This window comes from Plectrocnemia conspersa, unplaced genomic scaffold (genome assembly GCF_051122295.1).
Source record: "Plectrocnemia conspersa isolate PC_06_02 unplaced genomic scaffold, ASM5112229v1 ptg000012l, whole genome shotgun sequence".
In the NCBI taxonomy this organism is placed as follows: Eukaryota; Metazoa; Arthropoda; class Insecta; order Trichoptera; family Polycentropodidae; genus Plectrocnemia; species Plectrocnemia conspersa.
The window spans coordinates 31,037,665-31,060,776 of NW_028277176.1; the positions used below are offsets into that span (position 1 = coordinate 31,037,665).

Consider the following 23,112-nt stretch of genomic DNA (forward strand, 5'->3'; position numbering starts at 1 on the left):
AGACCTGTATTTATTAATTAATACTTCATCGTCCATCTAGATATCTAGCTTGTGAATGATTCGGTCAGATCTCTATAAATATTATATATAAATTAATTATTACTTAAAATCTGAAAGATTTTCCTTTTTAATGATTTAATAATATTAAAGGCCAACTCAAAAAAAATCGACTCCAAAATGTGTTAATTTCATAAGATTAATACCCAATTAAATGTATGGTGCTAGTCTCCTGTGGGAGTATGGAAAATCATGTGATACTTGTTGAATTTATTTAATATTAGCTAGTATACTTATGATCAGTTAATATCCATCTGGTATAATATAACAACAATGAAAACTCATCCTGGAATTGGCTTTTTACTATGATACTATTAAGCTTGATCATAAACTCAATTTAAATACTTTTTGCATTTTGCTAACAGCGAGTATAGTTTTAATATTAATTAAATATCTACTTGCGCTGTGATTCTAAGGGCAAAGCCCCGGTGTCAAACGACGACTAAAACTCCATTTTCCTTAAAATATCTCAGATGTATGCAACATTTCTAAGAAGCGGCTTGATTTTAAATATAGTTGCCACTATGCAATGCTTTTAATGCGAATACTGCTAAGAAACGTACAGTGCAATGGGTGAGAAAATGGGTGAAAGAATACATCTCTGTGAATACATCCATTTCATGAACAAAGTTCCATAGTTGATTTGATCAATGAAGCATAGCAATACTTGTGTATTAAACTCCCTGGTTTTCTTTATTATCTTTATATGCGATGATCCTAGTTTGTAAATGAGTAATTTTATGGCATTTCACTTCTTTCCAAACCATGTAACAGATCTTCCAACAAGTCTGAATTAATTTCAATAAAGTAAGTCGTTGTTAATTTTCTAAAAGTCATATAAATGTAGGTCGATAGAAGAGCTATTATGGACAAACAGGTCGCCGCCTTTCAGTTAGATAATGGTCACCGGTTGTACAATATGCTTTTGCCGGTCGTTAAAAAAAGGTGTAGCGCCAATGGCGTAACGCCTCTGGTCCGACGCGCATGCGCTTCGCGGCCGATTTCAACATTTATCGCCTTTGCATACGAATCGATCTTTTGCAAGAGAAAGTGTTGTTTCATGAAATCCGTGTCGAAAGCCTTTTTAAAATTCACATTAAACAAATTGATCGGCGCGTTTAGGCGCATTTCGATCTATTATCATCGCAAAAGAGACGAATCGCGAATCGGCGCCGCAAACGCAGAAAATCGCCGATGGGCAACCTTTTTCCACATTTTGCTAGTTCTTGAGTATCGCATGGATCCAATTTAACTGCTATACTCTATCTTCTCATTATTAATGTACAATGTAGAGCTCAGAATATTTATTAAAAACAGTAGTTGCGATTACATCCCTTATTCTTTATCGTTGCGGCCAAGACAACAGCGCTCGAAAACCTGAAAATTCATACTCGTTAGATCTGCTAATAATACATAAATATAAATGTTTTGAATGCCCCACTTGTGACATTATGACACAGCATTGCCCAAGAGAGAATCATTCATCACATTATTTATTTTAACAGGAAGACAGATTTTGGATAGATTAATAGTGTATTTTTCTTGCCAAATAGACTTTAAAACTTATTATACCATAACTGCATTATATATTGACAATTTGGAGTCTCTCGATAAACCGGTAAAATTTAGATGTTTTCTTGCCATATCGTTTTAGGTCATGCTTAAGTACTAATCAATATGTTAGGATTTAGAATCATTCAATTAGATATGCCACCTTTTACTAAGCTTATTGCCTTTTCGTTTATTACTAGATTATTTTACTGCTTTCTTTACTCAACTATTTACTCTACTTGATATATACATTAAAGATATAAATGTAGCTTTGTACATACATACATCTAAAGCAACTCACTGTGGCAAATATAAATACCGATATTGATTTAATGTTAGTACCGGTATTTCGAAATTATTAAATTTTTATATTATTTTTTGTGTACCCCAATAATTTTATAAGCATTTATTTAATAAAGTAACTATCTGAAAGTCATTTTAAAAAGTCAATAATAATTTGTATAATAGTATTTGGGTTCAAGGCAAAATTTGCCTGATTATTTAAAAAAAAAATTCTCAATCTCTATATGTAACCATTTTTACGTTATTCTTCTAAAAATTACCTAATAAGAAATTTAAGAATAATATACTTCCTACCTCCTATTCATTGACTATTAGCAAAAAGGTATTAAGCATAGAAAATTGCATTTGACGTGAATTAGAAATGCGGAAAGAAGTATAATATGAAGAGTTTTTGGTAACCAATAATCGACTTTTTAAACATTTTTTTAAAAATACTGATAAGTATAATATGTGAATGTATTTTATTGACATTTACGACTGACATTATCTGCAATCATCGCCAATTTTTAGAATTGCATAATAAACTGAACGACCTTCCATATTTGGCTATTTGTGATCGATCAACTCTCCTCAGCTACAAGTACGTACATTTGAATAATGCAAAATTCAAGGTTATGCATATCCTTATGCATATCAGACAAGAAACCTCAAAATGCTAAAGTTGCACATTATGCAATAGCAGGCGAGATACGCCCAAGATTACCGACATGACTTCATCCACGATTGCGTTATTTAAAAGTAAATGTCTGGCATTTGTGAAGATGCATTTCCAAGAAACTCGTATCCATATAATGAGCTAATAAATATTAATGAGAGCGAATTCGCTCCTAAACAGGTTGTGCATAAGTGTGTTTTGCGTTCTCCGGGAAGGCTTTTTAATGATGATAATAGCTAGAAAGTTCAAGGATAAAAAATGTAATCATTTCGAATTTAATTGTATATCTGACCCTGAGCTTCCGTAATGTAATCTTACGTCAATCACTTTCACGGTCATTTCACATTCGGAGTGCGTCAGGTCAGCATGTGGATAGTTTCAGTCGTAGTTAGGATTCAAGTCGGCGTTTTGAGACGAAGATGTCACTTTCGAAACACTTTCGTTTTAATAGGCGTTTTACAGAGTTCAATGTTGGTGCGGGTTTCTTGTGTTGCGCAATGCAATTGTTGTCTTCTTTCTCTGCAGTTTGTTTTTATAAAAATAAAAACAGAAACAAATATATTTAACTACACATCTGACGATAGCTAATGACGCATTTAATAGTAGCATTAAAATAAGTTTAATACATAAAATAGTTTAATTTATAGACAACATCAAAACATCTTCAAAAGATTTGTATTACATTTCAGTTGCATGAATTAAAATATATTATTCCTAATAGTATTGTCCATAGAAGTATTGCAAATACTTTTAATTTCAGTATATTAAATACTGGTATCATACTTTTACGGTATTTCAAGAAGAGACAATATATCCACTTAATATTTAAACTACAATCAAGATGAAAAATACAAAATATAAGCAACAGTGTTTTAGAAATAGGATTTTTAGGACTGTTAATAAATCTGTGCTCAATATACAATAGCATATCAATCTATTATATAAAGTTCAAATAAGGATTATCCCACAATTCAATATTATGACCAAGTAACTATATAGGACCTATACTATAGTGGATTTTATTTTTGTATTGTGAATTTCCGAGGGTTTTATATAGAAATAAAATTTAAAATAATACTGTCCTGACCTTATATTCAAAGGGTTTATTTCGTTGAGAAAAATATTGTTTGTTGCGCAACGATTGCGTTGTTTGTGACGTCAAGTTGGACCAGTGGGTACGAAGAGAGTAGCGGCGGCTTCTGCGTTCTTCGCTGAACTGAAGTTGAGTCGGCCTCTTTTCGGCTGAAGTCCAAGTTAAAGAGATTTTGAATATCTGATGCCTTGAGCTCCAATGTGAATATTCTATGTGAATGTTAGTAGTGTCAGAGAAAATCTTTGAGAGGTGCACCTCAGAAGAACTATCTGAGATGAAGTGATGAATGGAAGTTCTCATACAATATTATTTCTGGTTGCCAGCGTTCCAATATTTATATCTATGCCCTTCTCATGGTGAATTTTTTAATTCGAATTGCCGTTGGTCGCTAAGTCAGATCAGATAAACCCGAATGCACGAGTTATCTTTTCTCAAGGCGGCAAATATAAAAATAATTTCTGATTTGTGTCGCGTACCTTGAAATTTAATCCGTTAGGAAATTTCCCACGGTGTTCTATTTTACCGAAGAAATCTTTTTTTTAAACGATTAAAATGCTTAAGCACAAGTTTAACTGGTCTTTTTATGATTAATAGTATGAATTAATCCATTTAATTGTAAATAGAAAAGTGGTTTAATTTATAAACCTCATAATACGTTTTACATTTTGTTACGCAATATGGCATCTGCATAGCTCTGAAAATAACCTAGCTGAAAACCGTTAATCTTAAAATTCACACCAGAATAAGCTGTGCAAATGTTATGACGTCAGAAAAAAAATTATTATTTTTATGACAAATTATTTTTCCATTATATATTTTTAATCATAAAAAATATTACAGGATATATTTTTTTTTGTTGTCTTTATCGTATCGGGACCACCCATAATTGTCGTAAAAATTAATTTCAAATGATTAATAGACTTGTGTCCCTTAGATTATATTAGGCAAAAAACGTTTTTTATATATTTCTTATTGGAAAAATTCTCAATTTAGTTAAATTATATTTTAGAGGGGAACAGGTTCGTAAAAAATAATTAGTTAAATAAATTTATTTATTTATACTTATTTAGTCAAACATGCAAAATTGTGATATGGCAATGTTTTGATTTATGGAAGAAAAACTAAAATTTTTAGCACCGGACAAAATTACCCATCGCCCACTATGAAAGCTTGAATCGCCCACTAGGGGCGGTACGGACCATATTGACGACCACTACCCTAAGCCCTTTCTTAAAATTGTTCAGTGGTATAGATCGGTAACTAATACATAAAAAATCTACAAACCAAAATAAATTATCAAAATATATTAGTAATGTAAAAAAGGGGCGCTCTTGTTTGACACCGTATTTAATGTAAATATATACTCAATACTTTAATATATATTCGTCGTTCAATGTACTTGATTGTGTTGAATATATAATCTTGAGGGTTTATAAATGCTATAAATATATGTATTACTCATTTGCTTTTGGATTCAACCGATCGAAGTCGAAGTCCTTGTAATGGATTCTGAAGACGCTCATAAACAATCGTCGAGGTGATCCGACTCTTCCTTTCGCGCTTGAACCCAAAACGAATGCTTGAAAAGGGAAAGGATGCCAAACAACAATGCTTGAGAACCCTACAATCCATTTTCCTGCACTTAATGGCTTTCAACGCAAAATTTCCGATAGTATCTTACTAGAGATTCTTGAGGAAGGAACACAATAGACAATCGCGCAATAAACAATACAAAATAAACAACGTTCCGTTCGTTAAATTCGCAACGTGCGTACGTGCTAAAAATGTATTTATTTAGTAATAAAACACAATTGCGTTATAAAAAACATTGTTTTAAATAAAAAACATGATTTACATATTTTTTTATTAAAAATAAAGTTTTCATTACTTCAGACTATGGTCATTATTCGTGCTGTTATGTCTGCGCGCGTAGCGTTTTTCTACTTCTGCGGCTAACAAATGAGCGCCTTTCCGGCCGGTAGTGTCGCTCATTTTTTCTCGGTGAATATATTTTTTTCCGCCACTGCGCAAAACAAAACCAAATCGTCCATTTCGTCTGTGCGACAGTGAAAGTGTATCGACCGTTCAACGAACGCTCTCGGAAATCGCAACCGCCGTTTTAGATATCTGCTAACCAATAGCAAAAATGTAACCGTGTAAAAATTGCAAATTGCGCTAAATTGGCAGTTTGTTTTAAACCGCCGGTTTTCCTGAATGGACCGATTGGAAATTTATACAATGGAGAAACTTTATTAATAATCTATTTGTTTTTTTTTTTTGTTTCAGAGAATTCTAGCAAAATGAAAAGAGCGAGGGATAGATGGGATCAGTATCTGATTATAGGTATGTAAATGTATTTATTATTACCGTGTAACACTATAATTATATCTAGACAATAGAAAAGTATTTAATATATCTAATAAATTACCACGGGCTGATAAGCTTCTAGTTAAAAAAGCACAATAATAACTCTTCCTTCTAATATTTAAGATATGTTTCGGTAGAAATTCACTCATGTCTCGTGTCATAACTTCGAAAAAAAATCAACGAAGTTTTTTCTATCTAAAAATATTTTTATAGGATTTAACGATTTTTATAGATACAAAAAAAATATTCCCAGCCTAATGTTGCTTTTAAATAGGGGGAATAAGGCAATGACAAAAATAGTAACTCTTTTGAAAATAATGTTTAAATTAAAAAAAATCCTAAGTATTTTTTTCAACCTAAAATTTTAAATAAAGTAAAACTTTTATTTTTTAGCCAAAAATATATCCATTATGATTATTTTTATATTTACAAATTTTTCTATGGATTTAATTTAGGTTATCAACTCGACGTTTCGCAGAAAATATCTTCAGCATTTTTAGGAGTATAATTTATGTGCACTTTTTAAAGACAATGTAAATATTGTAGTTTTAATCTGCTATTTTCTAAAAACATAATAATGACATAGCTATGCTATTGTAAATCAAATAAAGTAAATTTTTGTATATAAAATTATGTGAGAAAAACATTTTTTTTGTATAGCCATTTTTCTATTATTTTTATTAATTTTAAGTAACATTATTTACCTTCTAACTATTTTTTATTTTAAACAAAACTACGATTTTTTAAATATTTTTCATAGCCGCCATTTTAAAACAAGATGGCTGACAAACATAGCTTAGATACTTGCTTTTGATATAAAACTTGTTCTAAAAGTAGATCTAATCTTAGCTATGATATATTTTTAGAATAAATCAATTTGATTAAAGCTACTACGGCATAAATAATAAAATAAAGTTTTTTTTTAAATATTTCATTTTTATACCTATTTTAAATCATTTTGGACCTTTTTTCTGTAATACCAATGGTTTTTTTATATACCGGAACTACGAATTTTTCATTTTTCATTAAAACACAAATTTTTTATATTTTACAATATTATTAATTTTATTTTAAGATATATATACTACTAACAATATTTTGAATATTGATTTTTAACAAAATTTAAAATTCGAAAGTGGAACAAGTCACATAATTTATTGCAAACTAAATATATTTTTATTATTGCAATATATGGCTGTTTTTGTAAATGTTATTTTAGCATAACATACAATAGCTTACAATTATGCATGTTAAAGACAAAATTTGAACAATAAGCTGTATAATTATTTTGTTAACATTATTTGAGTATTTCATTTTTAACATTGCGATATAACAATCTTGTTTTTAAACTGATTGAGATGACATTATAAAGGACTACTTATTATTTTTGTGATTACTAATTGCAGTGCTGCAAAAAAACATTTATTGTAAAGTAAATAAAAATGATATGTAGATATCTAAATGCTAATCAATATTATGGTTTGCAAGAAAAAAAAAATTTTGCGATTCATAAGCAAATTAAAATAAGGTATAATACAGGTAAAAAACTGTAATGGTACAACTTAAATCCTGATTTACCCGTTTTTTACCCTTGACGCCTTTATGTATTCGATATGTCGTTGCATGCATAGCAACACTTAATACTTATATATATTCTTATAGAATCTATAAATAATATAACTTATGTCATTGTTAGAAAATATTTTTTCTATCTCATATTCCCCCTTATATCTTAAATATTTGAATCGCTTAATGTTTTATTAGGAAATTTTAATTACTAAGCCAACATAGATTGTTGTACCTGTTTATAATACCAATACACAGTGTAAAAAGAGCAAATACCACAAGTCCCAGCGTTCAATGAAATAAATACAAATAAAATATAGCAAACCGAGCTTAACGACATTCCGCGATATGCAAACAAGGCGAGCGTCCTTTACAAGGCTTTGTGTTCAAGTCGCGTTTCTTAAAGTTCAATGATACTTGCAGATGAAATCCTTGACTCATCGTGTGTTATTTTTGTATATTTCAGGCGTTTTTGCTGTACTACTAGCTTTGTTCTCCGCATCGGAAGCAGTAAAAGCGACGGCATTATTCAGGACGACGACGACGACGACGACGACGGAAGCTCCGGAAGTCGAAGATGTAAGAGTCCATTGTATTACCTGCATCCGTATTATTTGTCTAAGTTCGTGCATGACTGTTATTTATTATTATTGGATCAGCTGCAGAACGGTCATGCACCAGTTGTCTGTTTCGTTTTTCTTTTTTCTTCCTCGTTTCTTTGATTAGACGAGGCAACAAATCGAAAATCGAAACAAATGTTTATTGCTTGAGACAGACGTTCACTTGATTTGATCCCAGGTTAATTGTGAAACTAGAGCAATCGATTTCGAAAATTAACTATCCATTTTTAACACATAAAATACAATGTACTAAAACGCTAAAACTACAATTAATACTTGAATATAGTACATATGCTGCGTTTAAATGCCCTATAATATATTATAATACACTCTATTATAACAACATAATAATAGGGTACATACTTTGCAAGATAAATATGTGCATATTAATATAAAAAACTTTTGCATATACCTTCTTTCTCGGCGGTACTTATAAGACTGTTTTTCATGAGTTTTAAAACGATTTTTTTAATTAAATATTTATTATTAGTTAGAATAGATTATAATATGTTATATATATTTTATTGATTTATTTATACATTAAATTTTAATTAAATATTTTTTGATATAAAATTCGCTACGATTTTTTTTTTCTCACACAATGCTATTTTTTGCTATTGTATAATTAATAATATTATTATTATTACAATTTTAAACGTAAATTAAATATTTTTATGCGTGGCAAAATCTTTCTAAAATTAGATATTTTGTCACAAAGATAAATTTTATCGATTTATATGTAAAATTAAACCGTTTTATTATTTCTTCTAAGAGTTTTGAAAACATCATTGATTTTGATTCGTAAAAATACTTAAAAATATGTTTCATTTTTATATTTATTGCTGATTATGATATATTGCAATATACAGTAAATATTTTATTTATTTAATACTACATTATTTCATAATAACATATTTTTTTAAATAAATATGTCTACAAGTTAATTTTTAATTATTTATACAAAATGTTATTTTTTACTATAGAAATTATAGTATTATCAGTTTTGCTAAAATGTAAGTTTTTTTGTAAATATAAATTTAAAATTATACGCGTGAGAATATTGCAAAGATAAGATAATATTTTTCTTTCAAAAATAAAATATATCTCAATTTCATTAAACTGTTCTTTCAGATTATTTTTAACTATCATCGATATAATTTGTACAAATTCTTAAAAATATTTTTTAATAAATTTTAAATTAAAAAAAAAAAATTTGAAATATTGAATGAAATTGAGATATATATTATATTTGTACATTTATTTAAATCTAATTTTAGGAACATATTACCAGGCGTAAAAATATAAAATAGCAAAATAATTATTTATAATATAATGATATTGCAAGTATATAATAAATAAGTTTAAAATATTTTTTTTTTAATCTGATATAGTAATAAATAAATGGATTATGGATTTTATATTATAATATATCATCACTAATTGCTAAAATCGAATTAAAAATATTTTCAGGTATTTTTACAAATCAAGTTGATAATAATTTCAAAATTCTTCTTTCAAAATGTTAATTTTTTTATAGTAATAAATAAATAAAATAATAAAAAAAAATTAAAAAAATAATAATAATAAATAAATTAGATTAAGTAATTGGGATTTTTTATTTCACGCGTGAAAATATGCTATTCATTTTTTTTTTAATTCACAAAGATTAGATATACTAACTAGCATAAAAAAATAAACAGTTTAATTAAATTTGTTTGTATAATTTTAAGAATTTCATTTATTTTGATTTATAAAAATAAATAAAAAAAAAAATAATTTATATTTTTTTTAGTTGTGTTAGATAATAATATAAAATAGATTATTCATTTAAAATCAATATAAAAATCGCTACAGTTTTTTTTTATTACCAAATGCTTATTGCTTCTTTTTCATTATAAATAATTAAGTTTACTAAAATGTAGTTATTAATTTTGTGATATTAAATCATATTTTATATTTTTGTGCGTGACAAACTTATTCAAACAAATTGTCACAAAGATAAGATTTATTGGTTTATTATATTTTATATATATAAGTTTCATATTTAAGTATTAGAAAATATTTTTAATTAGATATTTACTGCTGGTTATGATTGATTATAATAAAAATTCATTAGGGTTATAATACATTAGATTATAACAATATCTTTTTACACATAAAAATCGCTACAATTTTTTTATATTTATAATACAGAATTTTAATTTTTGCTATAAGCATTAGTTTTGCTACAAATGTTTTTTTAATCTGATTTATTTATATAAAATTATGCATTGATTGCAAATAAGTCATTAGCTTTTTCATTTTTGTTTTTTGTTGTTATTATTAGTGCTTTTATTATATAACAAATTCAATAACAGAGTTAGTAACCAACCGTATATATAAATATCATATAAAAAAAGTACTAACAGATTTGAAATCAACGCATAATTTTCCATATTGAAATTTTGTTGAAAAAAAATTAATCTTAGAGCAATAATGCACATAGTTTAACCATAAAAAATTTAAATCAACTATAATGAAAAAATGACATACATTTCCTATAAAAGATACGTATTAAAGCAAAAGTCTGTATAACATAAATTATTAAATTAAAAACGAATTTCATACCAAATATTTTACTTTTTCTAGAGCAAATCATAAAAAATCCTAATTATAATTTGCGGCTCAAAAAATTCCTTAAAAGTGAATTCAACATATACAGTTTATTATAATATATCATAATCAATCATACAGATACAATTCTAAATGATTTCATCCAAGTAGAACAAGACCTTGAAATAAATTGTGATACGGTATTCAATCATCTTATATTGTGACAATATTCTATATTACAGTAGTAAACTTTACATTTAATAAAACTAAATGCTTAAGCACATACAAAAAACTATTTCAGGGAGTGGATCCAGAAGGAGATACTACGCCCGCTTCAAATCTAACAGGAATACCTCAAATAGACTACGTCCACGACCCAAATTTACCCAGGGAATTAAACGGATACAATCTGTCCAGTTATCCATTCTACGCCACTGTGCCACCACCTGAAGAAATGGACTTCAAATGCGAGGGACTCCACGACGGGTTCTATGCGAGCGTTCCCGAAAAGTGTCAAGTAAAATTTTTTCACCTAATATATTGTAACATGAATGAATTTATTTACTTAGAAGACACTTTATTTCAGGTCTATCATCAATGTTTATACGGAACTCGATACGACTTTTTATGCGCCAATTACACAGCGTTTGATCAGAGGACTTTCATCTGCCACTTTGTTTCAGAAGTGGATTGTGTGAACTCGCCGAAATACTTCAGTAGGTAAGAATCTGCACAAATATTTAGACATCAACCTGGCATTTAGATTGTCTCGAACATGGTACTACAATCATAACCTTTAACGTTTTCAAAGTACGACTCTGAAACGTATAGAATCATATGGTGTTATAGTGTATCTTGCAATTATAACCACATTATAAAAATCAACTAGGGCGTAGACGTATCATTAGAAAGCGTAGATATCATCTTAGTGACATTCGGCACTGTAGTGGTCATCATCCATCGTTGGATTTGGATCGCAAATCAATTTGAGAACTGGTCTGACCGCTGGAACGATATGCTTACTTACAGAAATGATGCTCTCTACAAGTCAGACATCGAAGTGGCGGACGAAAAAAAAGCAGCGAAACTGCTCTTGGAGCTAAACACAACAATTACCGTGGCCCAAAATAGCGTCGACTTTTACGAAAGGTCTACTCAAAACTCGGTTGATAGCGTACAGAAGAACTATAAGCACCCACCTCGCAAAGGGTTTGTAATAATCCTTAAAGCGAACCCTACAGAGAAAATTCTCCCTCTACAAAGTTCCAAAATAACTAAATGAATATTTTAAGCAATTTGGTAGATGTGGATTTTTGTACTTTTGCAGAAATGATGCCTTATATAAGGCTACCACTACTTCGACGGCGGCTCCACCTCCTACGACCACCACCACGACAACGCCCGCTCCACCGCCGCCAAGATCCCGACCTGGTTACAGAAGAAGGCCATCTAGAAGGCGACGACCGCAATACGACTACTATGACGATGAATACTATCCATCAGCAGCTGACGATGAAGAATACTACGAAGAAGACAGGTTTGGTGTTGATATATTTTAACACAATACCTCTCCTAATACTATATATTAATTGTCTATCTTACAATAAAATTTCAGAGTATCCGGTGGCGGTAGGCATTACAATGAAGGTCGATCAAATGTGAGAAGACCAACTAATGAAAGGAAGCGTCCAAGACCTTCTCAAAGAAAACCAGCGTATGACGAATATGAAGATGATAGGTACTTAACCATAATTACACCTAACAATATTTGTCACAAAGATAATGTTAGAATTTAGATATTTAGTATATAACTTATAGTTTATAATTTTAGGGATGGCTTTAAATTTTTACAATTATTTAGGTTTCTAATATACACTTAAAATAGTTCATGCTCAAAAAAAACTTATTTCCATATAATATGTAGACTTAAATATAGTAAAAAGCTTTTTTTCTCGACTAGTTATGAGTTATTGTCTATTAAAAGTCATTGTGTCTTACTTCTGTTGATATTTTAAGCAGTCTTTTTTCTTCTTCAATATTTAAATCAATTAAAAAAACTTACAAAATTAGAACATCATAATTCTTAGCTTATTAAATTCACAATTTATTACAAAGAGCGTGGTTTCCGTCGCCGCTCTGTCGTTATTCCCGATTCATTCGTCGCTCTGAATACTTTCGCGTCCTACATACAATTAAATAGATTCGTTGATAATTATTCATTAGGTTTTCAATGTTCTGGCCAACGCTCGCTCTCACCTAACCTGTCCATCAGTTTTGGTGCAAGAGAGATATTTTATAAGATATTTTTAAATGTATATTTATAAACGTTATATTACATTTTTTTTAATTCGCATGATCGTTCTATATTTTTATTCTGACCGTATGCTATTTTTAAACTAACCATTTGATATTTATTCTGACCATGAAAAATATAATTATTACCATTCATTATTTTAATACTGATCGCCAACTATTTTTATTCTGACATTTGATATTTATTTTGCCCCTAAATAAAATTCTGACCTAAATTTGAATAATATTCTGACCCAAAGTTGCTTTAAATTCTGAACATTTAATTTATTGCCATTGATAAATTTTGTGATACGATACAAATCATAACTTTTCGTGCATTAGAAGGTCTTCATGGTATTAATAACATATTTTATCATATTCTCATATGAATAAAAAATTATAATATACTAGTTGCATTTTTTAAATGAAATATTATTGAAGAGCCGCAAACGGCCCACGAGCCACAATTTTTCAACTCTTTGTTTAGTACTTATTTTTTGCATATAACAAATAATATTTTAATAAGCTTGCTTCAAAATTTAACGCATTTCAACATTTTTGCTTTGAATAATATACAAAAACATGTTTTTTTTTATATTAAAATCGATAAAAATGTATAGTGCCTTTTGGACAAAATAATCAATATTTTTACATTTGTGATATCTATGCAATATTTCATTGCCGCAAAGATTTAATAAATAATATTAATAAAGACTTACTTTCCAAAAATGTAATAAATAACATTAATAAAGACTTATTTTACTTTATTTTAAAGTAGTATTTAAATTATTTGTGTGGCAAAATTTGTGTTATTTAGTGCTATAATATAATTAAATTATTTATTATACTTTTTCAGATATGATAGAAGGCAAGAGAGTAGAACGAGGTATGATGAAGACGACAGGCGTTCTGACCGGCCAAGTTATGATCGACCGAGGAAGACACAAGGAAGACGTCCAACGGAAGACAGGGAAAAGGCAGACGATAGACCCAAACATTCAGACGAAGATAGATCGTTCGAAAGGAACAAGAAGAACAGACCTAACGATGAGAGAAGAACGTATGAAGATGAACAGAGGAGTTATGAACGTCCTAGAAGACCATATAGAGACGATGATAGGCCATCGAGGGAAGATGCGGTTAAGGAAGAACCTAAAAATAAAGACGATAAAGGATTTCGCGAAGAAAGGCCTAGAAGACCGTATAGAGACGATGATAGACCCTCGAGAGAAGAATCTGTGAAAGAAGAGCCAAAAAATAAAGATGATAAAGTATTTCGAGAAGAAAGGCCTAGAAGACCATATAGAGACGAAGATAGACCTTCGAGGGAAGTTATTAATAAAGAAGATAAACCGTTGAGGGAGAAGCCGTATCGAGAAGAAAGGCCGTATCGTGATAGTCAAAAAAATGAAAGAAGACCAATAAAGGACGATCCGATTTACGATGACGATGAACCGATATACGCGGATGAATATAAAGATAAAAAATCAGATATCGCAGAACCGCCGACTGAAGGTCTTGTGAAACCAAGTGGTAGCTCTTTATTTAGTAAGCCTAGAGTTCCTCCAAGGATAGCGAGACCAGTACCTAGCAAAGAAAAGGATAAGTATAAGTATGTTACATCTTCATCGACAAAAGTTCCTTCGACAAAAGCACCTTTAGATGAAGAGTATTATGATGATTATGAAGATGAGCCCAAATTGGCACCGCCTCCGCCGAAATCAATTCTTAGGACTAGGAGTGAACCAGAAAAGAGCAGGTATTCTCCTCCTATTGAAACAAGCAAGAATAATAATGATCCACCGAAGAGGGCTCAAAATAATTACAGTCAAAGAAGACCAGAAGGGAAAGAATCGAAAAGATCGCCAGTCATAGATGATTCCAGCTATGAAGACTTTGAAGACGTTCGACCAAAAAGGCCAAATACTAGTAAACCAAGAATCGACGTTGAAGAAAGACAACCGGCAAGGCGACGACCGGCTAAAGTAGAAGAAGAATATTATTACGATGATCAGGAGTCAAAAGCGAAAGATGCTAGTGGAAGAGGAGAGATGAAATTTGGATCAGTTCCTAATAAATTCAAAGATGAAAAAATAGAAGAAGCACATGTTCAAACTGAAAAATCATTACATTTCCCATCAGTGAGGCCGTTTTTTCAGAAATATAGAGGCGCTGCAGAAACAACAACTGCAGAGCCTAGTACAACTGTAGCAGATGTTGTATCAAAAGAGGAGACGAGTGATAAAAACGATCCAAAACAACCTTATGTGAGGGTTGTTAAAAGACCATTCTTACCTTCTAGAGGCGGTAGTCCGTATTTGCCAAGAGGTCTTCAACCGTTAGGTGGTAAGAATTTCACTAAAACTACCGTCGCTCCAACGACAACTACAACCGCTGCCACCACAACTACGACTGCTACTACAACTACAACTACAACCACACAAGCGCCTACGACAACCAAAGGACCGACATCTGACTATTTCTATGATTCGGACTACGATGGCAGAGATGATAAATTTACTTATAAAGACAGTTCTTCTCAAGAATATGTCGACAAGAGCCAAGAGAAAGACTATCCGATTAGACCACAGACGCAAACGGATGAGAGAAAGAGCTATTTTAACTATCAAAAGCCGTCTAAAACCAGTAAGGACTTTATATCTACTTTACCGAAAATAGAGAAATATAATACTGAGTCTTATTCCTCCCAGGAGAAGATCAAACACAATTACGAGCAAAATTTTCGGCAGGACGACTTTAAGGCACCAGACCGTTTGCAAACCTTTAAGCCATCGCCCCAACTGTCCGAACCGTATAAGCCTACAAACAGACCTTTCTCGCCCAAGATTCCAGAAAACATATCGATCAAATCGAATTTGGCAGACACCTTAGATAATGAATATGATGTGACGTTGAACGATGCTCTGAATCCGACCATTTCGAACCTGCCACCAGTGAGGAACTTCCCTAGTCCTTTCATAGTTCCAGCCGATCGAGATTACACCTTTTCCCGGTTTAGAAACTATAGCCCAGATTCCAGCGCGGCAGGCACCTCCAACTACAACTACCAGATAAGACCTCCTGGAAAGTTTGATAACAACCAAAGATACAACTTGGGTCACGGTTACGTCAGGAAGGACCACGACGCAATAGCATCGGCTTCTCTGGTTAATCCTAGCGTGGTGAGCGTCAGGACGCCGCAATCTTTCTACATTAGACCGAGATACTCAACATCTGGATACATAGCCGACGAGACCAACTCAGGCTTGAGTCATGTAACGTATAGGCAGGTCAATCTTGGAGACTATGCGTAGGATTCGTGTATAGACTTTCTAGGAAAAGCGATTGCTTCACATGCTTTTTTGATTGTGAAATATTAAATATTGTATACGTTATTATTATACTCTGACATATTGATACTTATTTCCACTATATATGAATGCGATTGTGTGTATGGTGATTTGAATGGAGTTTAGTGAAAATAATGGCGTATAATTATCATATATGTGTATACATTATTAATATTTTTTTAATAAAATCATTTCGATATAATTAATCGTTCATGGTATTGTAATAAAATACGCCATTTAAATATGCATTTCGATCTCATCTTTCTTATAATTTTCATAAATAATAACAATTAATAATTGATTTTCGAAAAATGCGGGTGAAGCAATCCATTATGTTTTAAATTTTAAAAATGTACAGTTATATGATATAAGTGTATGTATGTATGTAAATTTATTTAATTAATTATATTATAACGAAAATTATTTTAGGCGAAATAAAACATTTTAAAACATCGATTTTATGTTTTATTTAGTGTTATTTCCTATTTATTTTATTATAGTTCCGGGTATATTAAATGATTTGCTCTAAGATGAGTTCAAAGATTTATGATGATTCTGTTGTTCTATAATGAGTTCAAAGATTTGTGATGAACGGTTAAGGTTAACGTGACCTTACATCAACGCTATCAAAAATGCAGCAAAGAAAATATCAAAATAGTATTTAGATAACCTTTTGTCTACTAACTTCACAAACCTTTTATATATATGTACATACATATTGAAAACAGGAAAGAATTTAAAAAAACAAAATGAGTAACCAAATAGGGAAATGTAAGCAATGTAAAAAATATATTTAATATTTAATTTGCTGTTCAAACCCAAACCTAACCTAAACAAATTAACCATTATTTGATTAGGTTTGAGCGGCTTTATTTTAACATCAAAAATTAATAGACGAATTACATAAAAGAATGTATTATATTGTTTGCCTTATCTTTACTGTGGTGTACACAGAGTGTAATTTATTTATTTAAATGTAATTAAATTAATACCATCGTGCCTTAGCTGGTTGCCACAGTTTTTACCGTTTTAATTTAAATAAATAAATGTACACTATGTGAACACCACCGTAATGGAAAGGCAAAATATAATATAATACATTATTTGATGCAACTCGTCTTTTAATTTTTGCTTTTAATATAAAGGTACTTGTTTATTATCACGGCGCCACATTTTAATTTGGCAGTTATATATTTTTTATAAATTTTATTTATTTATTTATTTATTTAGCTGAAACAACAAATATTGCAACTCCGAATAAACTGCATGGGCATCGGTAGAGGTTCCATATGTAGGTAGTAAGTCCATGCGTTCATACATATCACGCGTGGAACTAAATAAGATTTAGAGATTTTTTTTAAATATGTTTTTCTTTACCTGTACCTTGAATTGACAACTTTTTCACCCCTTCCACAGATACAACATATGTTTTTAATATATTTTAAGCTGAGCTCCAGAGTATAAATAAGATTTTTTAATTAAATGCAATTTGCCACATTATATTTTAATAAATTAAATACTGATTAAAAATTAGAGTGTGAAAAACAATTTGCCACTAAAATAAAATTACTTGATTGATATTCACAATTAGTTTGACTGATAAAATATTGTTTCTTAGATTTTGAAAATTAGCTGCAAAATTCGTAGTTCTTTGACAAAATATATTAAGAAATATTTTTGTCTTATTTTTTGATTGGTTTTGCTAAACTATAATATATTCATGGATAGCATATTTTTTAAGCAGCAAATCTAACAACTTAGTTGAACTTATCGAGATAATTGTGTATGTATTAACAGTCTTAAGCGCAGAAAACAAATATTTTTTAATTTAATGCATCTCGAGTTGTCAACATATTCACGCATATCAGTATATTAAACATACATCAAAATATTAAAACATTTTGTAAGTAAGGCTCTAGATATGTATTTATCAAATTTAAATTCACTCTTTGGGTTACAAATATCGTATTAAACTATTTTACCAAAAAGGTCTGCTTTATTTATATAAAATTAAAATCACACTGTACAATTTTTTTTGCCAAAAAGATACCATTATATTTGCTTTACATACTATAATTATTTATACTATTATTACAGATTTAATATATATATATAATATTCAAGATATTTTATAATATAAAAAAATCGGAAAAAAAAACATTTTTTTAATACTGAGAAAAAATACGTAAAATTTAATACTAATATAATTTTTATGAAATATTATAAAATAAAATAAAACATGCATATATTTTTCACAATTTGGTTTAAAAATTTGTGCAACGTCTTCAAATAAAATTAAAAATAAACCTCAATAAAATTCGCTGCAGAATATATGACAGTAATTGCTACAAAATTATTTTGGATAATATAGCGATCTATGAATTGTTGTAATTAGTGTTTCATTAGCTTACGTTTTTTCAGTTATAGTCAATTTTATAAAGATTAATAACGATATATTGTAGTATTAAACTTTATTATAGTTTAAACATCTACAAATGCGAAAAATAATTATGGCATGCTTAATTTAACAAATGATTTATTTAATTGTTAGGAAAAATCATACAATATAATCATTACATATGTAAATGATCTATAATATACTTTGTATTATTGTTAATCGTAATCAATCATATAAAAATGCAATTGACAAGTTGAAAATTGAAAATTGCCTAAATAAATTACAAACATTATATAAAATACATAATATTTTTGTAAAAAATCTTATCTTTGTAACAAGAATTGCATGTTTATTTTAATATATTTGTCTTTAAATACATTACGACATATTATTTGGCAACGATAGCTTGAAATTATTTACACAAAACGACAACAATAAAAATCAAACTTAGCGCAAAATGTTGTCGACGGCTGATTCATAATGTCGCAACATCGCTCGATTTTTACTGATTAATCATTTATTTTCTATAGATATTATGTTATTATTTTAACAAATTAGTCCATTCTAACGACTCGTTGAGTTAGCATCACATATCCAGACTCAAAAATGAACTGTGTAAAGGTAAGCTTATCATTATTAATACATCTAAATTTGGTTTACTTGAAGTATAAAATTTTTCAGTCAAAATTGCACTTGAGGTTACTATTTCACACTATAATGACAGCACACCACGTGTTAGCATTGATCGGCTTGTATAATATGGATTTGGAGAAGATGAGAAACAAGCCCAGTTTCTATCTGACAAACTTCAAAGAGTTCTTCTTCAGCGGCTGGAACTACGTAAGCATTTTTGTGCCTTATAAATTATAGCATTTTATTTATGAAACAATGTTTTAGGCTCTTCAAGTAATATTTTTATTAATGGCGCTGTTTTGCGATTTAGTTAAGCTATCGGTACAGACTGAAGGAAAGATTCTCGTTTCTTACGACTTCATGAAGAAACTAGCAACGTTCAGAGATTACATGTTTACTACTTTTGTCGTGCCATATACGATAGTAAGATTTTATAGAATATTTTTAATAGTCATATTATTAATATTAATATCATGAATTTAGTTTGTGACTTTGGCATTTTGGATCACATTCACAACAAACAGAGATCTGGTTATGCCAAAGGACTGGGATGATGTAATTACGCCCTTTCTGAATCACGCGATGCACAGTGTAGTGATGCTTGTGATTATTTTGGAATTATTGATAGTCACTAAAAAAGTTCCTAATAGTCACAAAAATCGATTGATAGCATTGGCGTTCTTCACATTCATATACTATGCCTGGTAAATATTTATATTTTAAATTTAACTAATATATATTATTTTTATTTTAATGTACATAATATGTTATAGCTTTATTGGAGTTTATTTGACAACTGGTACTTGGATTTACGTCCTCTTCGAATTTTTCACATGGACTGAAAGAATATTTTTGCTGACTTCGTTTTACATTTCTGCAAATATGTTCTACTTCATTGGATGGGGAATAAATGGAATATCGCACAAAATTTGGAACCACTACGAAAATAAAGATTTAAAACTGAAATCAGCATAAACTGTAAAAAAAATACAAATTGTATTTAAAATTATTTAATATTTATATTTTATTATCATTTAAATTATATTAGAAGTAATGTTATATAGTGCCATATAATATAAATTATTTTGATTAAATATAAAACATTTTTTATTATTTCTTCAATCAAAATTAAAGAGGCAAGTGTTTTGAATTTTATTTATATAAAAAAATAACCTAAAATCACAAAAGCATTAAATTTATCAATCAATTTTTCCTTCTTCTATCACTATTTTTATTTTTCTGTTCAACGTTTACTGGTTTTCGCCTTCTTCTATCATTCTTAGGTTCTTCCGGAGCTTCCTCTTGTTCCTGGCTCTCCGCGTTCTCCTGTTCTTGATTACTTTCTTCGCCTTCTTTATCTTCTTCAGACGTTTCAGTAACATCTTCAAATTCTTTATCGCCAAAGTTATCGTTCAGTTCGTAATACATCTCAGAATCTTCACAATTGATCGAATCTTCTTCTCTCGTACAAACAAATATTTCCTTAAAAATATAATTAATTCACAACATTATACATTAAATATTAATACACTATATTTTAAAATACCTGATTGAAAACTGTCTCTTCAGGACAAATAAAACTCCATTTAAAAGTTTGACTCTTTCCACTCGAATAAACGACAGGTAAGCAAACATGAAATATTTGACACTCATTTTCTACGTCAGCATAGTAACCATATGTTCTATTTTCGCAACTATAAATTTTCAAAACATTATTTATAATTGTTTACAATCATTTTCCAATAAAAATAATTTAATAAATCACCTAAATGAGTCAGTAATATTCTCTCTAATCGAAGTAGCGTTGCTCGGTAGATTTAAAGTATTAGCGTCCATTTGGCGACCCATTATCTATTTTTAATAAATAATTTTATTTATTTATTTAATAATTATTAAATATATTATGATCAATATACATACCCTCATTCTTGGTCCTCTGTATTCCATCGAAGATTCCGTGGTGGGAAAAACCGCAAACACCAAAACACTCAATATCCACAGTGCACTAATCATTTCTGATTATTAATAATATTTTTATCAATAGATCTATTTACTAAATGTCCTTTGAATGTCCTGCTTGCGCGGTTGCGAAATTCACTTTGTGCGAATCGCCGAATTGTATCACATATTTATATCTAAGGATCGCCTTATTGTAGTTGTGCAATGTGCGGCCCGCGTTCAAATTGCGGTCTTATCCATATCATAGAAATTATTCAACGATATGCGAAAATAAATCAGGAATTACGCCACTTGAATATTTATGTCTTCATTTTGTCGTTGGATATGAAAGTATGACCTTTTACAGCAAATTTGATATTTTAAACACATAAAAATCCCTTGCATTTTAAAGAGAAATTATTTTCTGAATGTCCTTTATAAATTTTAAATGCTGAAAGTTACAAATTTCTCACTACGTAACTTGAATATAATATATATATAGATAGAAGAGCAATACTAATGACGAATGTTGTATATTATAAAGCTCCTGTCTCCCTAAAAAAATATCCTTAATATAAATTTCTCTGCTATAAAATAGGTCTACTTTGATCCAAAATTATTTTGGTCTGATATATTAAATTTAAAAAAAATAGTAATAATTTTAATTTGTTAATAGATGTCTACTTATAAATATTTTATAATAATAATATGAAAAATAATTTTTATTTTGATAACAGGTATTTTTTAAAGTTATAAAAACTATAAAATATATCTGATTTTATACAAAAACCGTCTGTGCTTCTAATTGAAAAATATTTTAATTATCATTTAACAGGTACAGGTTAATGACTAATATCTAAAAGGCTTAGATTCAAATTCCATATAAACAATGGTGTATTTAAATTTTTATCATGTCTGGAAGATCAGAATTAATGATTATTATATAATTTATTGATTAACTTCTTATGAAGATATATGTATTGATTGTGTACGCTGTTGTAACGCATTGGACTAATGCCTGCCAAGTTACAATATAAAAATTTAAAAAATACAATTATTACGATAATTAAATTAAAAACATCAAAAGAGTAACGAAAATATTTGTAACAAGAAATGCTTTTTAACTAATTAATTCGACGCAATTAAATAACAAATTTCGGAGCTACATCTCAAAATCTATTTTTATGTTGGGCTTCAAGAGAATTCCTCACAATTGATTTTAGTGTCACTAATTACTTAGTTGAGTGTTACTAATTGGACTAACGTCTGTCATGTTACAATGAAATGTATAATGTATAAAATACTTTTAATTTTGTTGTCCGTAGTGAAAATGAATAATCCATGGGAAAAGCAAGTATAATTAAAATTTACCGCAGCAACTTCTCTGAGATTTGTGTTTTTAATAGCTATTGAAAAAATTGTAATGTTTTAAAGTTAAAAGGCACGCCGAATGGTTGAAATTGTTCCACTGCATAATCTAAGCGGATTTATATTACGAAAAAATGTGTACTGGCATTCCAAAGTAGTATCAACGATTTTTTATTTACTGTTATTAAAAATATTGGACCATTTAGACTTATAATAAATGCTGGTATGTAGAAAACACTAACCATATTTTATAAAAATTATTAATGTAAATAATTTAATTATTTTTACAATTTACATATAGTTTTTATCATACCGACAGGAAACTTTTC

At 29.3% G+C, this 23,112-nt stretch overlaps 2 protein-coding genes across 7 annotated transcripts in view; one reads left to right on the top strand and one right to left on the bottom strand.

Annotated features, from left to right (window-relative positions):
• LOC148228955 (uncharacterized) overlaps positions 1 to 16,900 on the top strand; it is a 49,050-nt gene extending 32,150 nt beyond the window's left edge. For 2 of the 6 annotated variants that reach the window (XM_088199145.1, XM_088199144.1), the window contains exons 3-10: positions 5,946 to 6,002; positions 8,059 to 8,171; positions 11,106 to 11,321; positions 11,391 to 11,524; positions 11,834 to 12,013; positions 12,132 to 12,341; positions 12,420 to 12,542; positions 13,953 to 16,900. In XM_088199145.1, the coding sequence (XP_088055271.1) occupies positions 5,960 to 6,002; positions 8,059 to 8,171; positions 11,106 to 11,321; positions 11,391 to 11,524; positions 11,834 to 12,013; positions 12,132 to 12,341; positions 12,420 to 12,542; positions 13,953 to 16,410 (3,477 nt within the window). In that variant the 5' untranslated portion in view covers positions 5,946 to 5,959 and the 3' untranslated portion in view covers positions 16,411 to 16,900. The remainder of the gene's footprint in view (positions 1 to 5,945; positions 6,003 to 8,058; positions 8,172 to 11,105; positions 11,322 to 11,390; positions 11,525 to 11,833; positions 12,014 to 12,131; positions 12,342 to 12,419; positions 12,543 to 13,952) is intronic. The other 4 variants (XM_088199146.1, XM_088199147.1, XM_088199148.1 and 1 more) reach the window with 3 other exon arrangements.
• A 3,718-nt stretch (positions 16,901 to 20,618) lies between these two features.
• On the bottom strand, positions 20,619 to 21,892 carry LOC148228956 (uncharacterized). The gene is made up of 4 exons (XM_088199604.1): positions 21,398 to 21,892; positions 21,243 to 21,328; positions 21,024 to 21,171; positions 20,619 to 20,959 (listed from the first exon to the last, which is right to left on the bottom strand). Exons 1-4 carry the CDS (start codon positions 21,488 to 21,490, stop codon positions 20,681 to 20,683), a joined length of 606 nt encoding a protein of 201 aa, XP_088055730.1. The 5' UTR covers positions 21,491 to 21,892; the 3' UTR covers positions 20,619 to 20,680.
• Between the last annotated feature and the right edge of the window lie 1,220 nt (positions 21,893 to 23,112).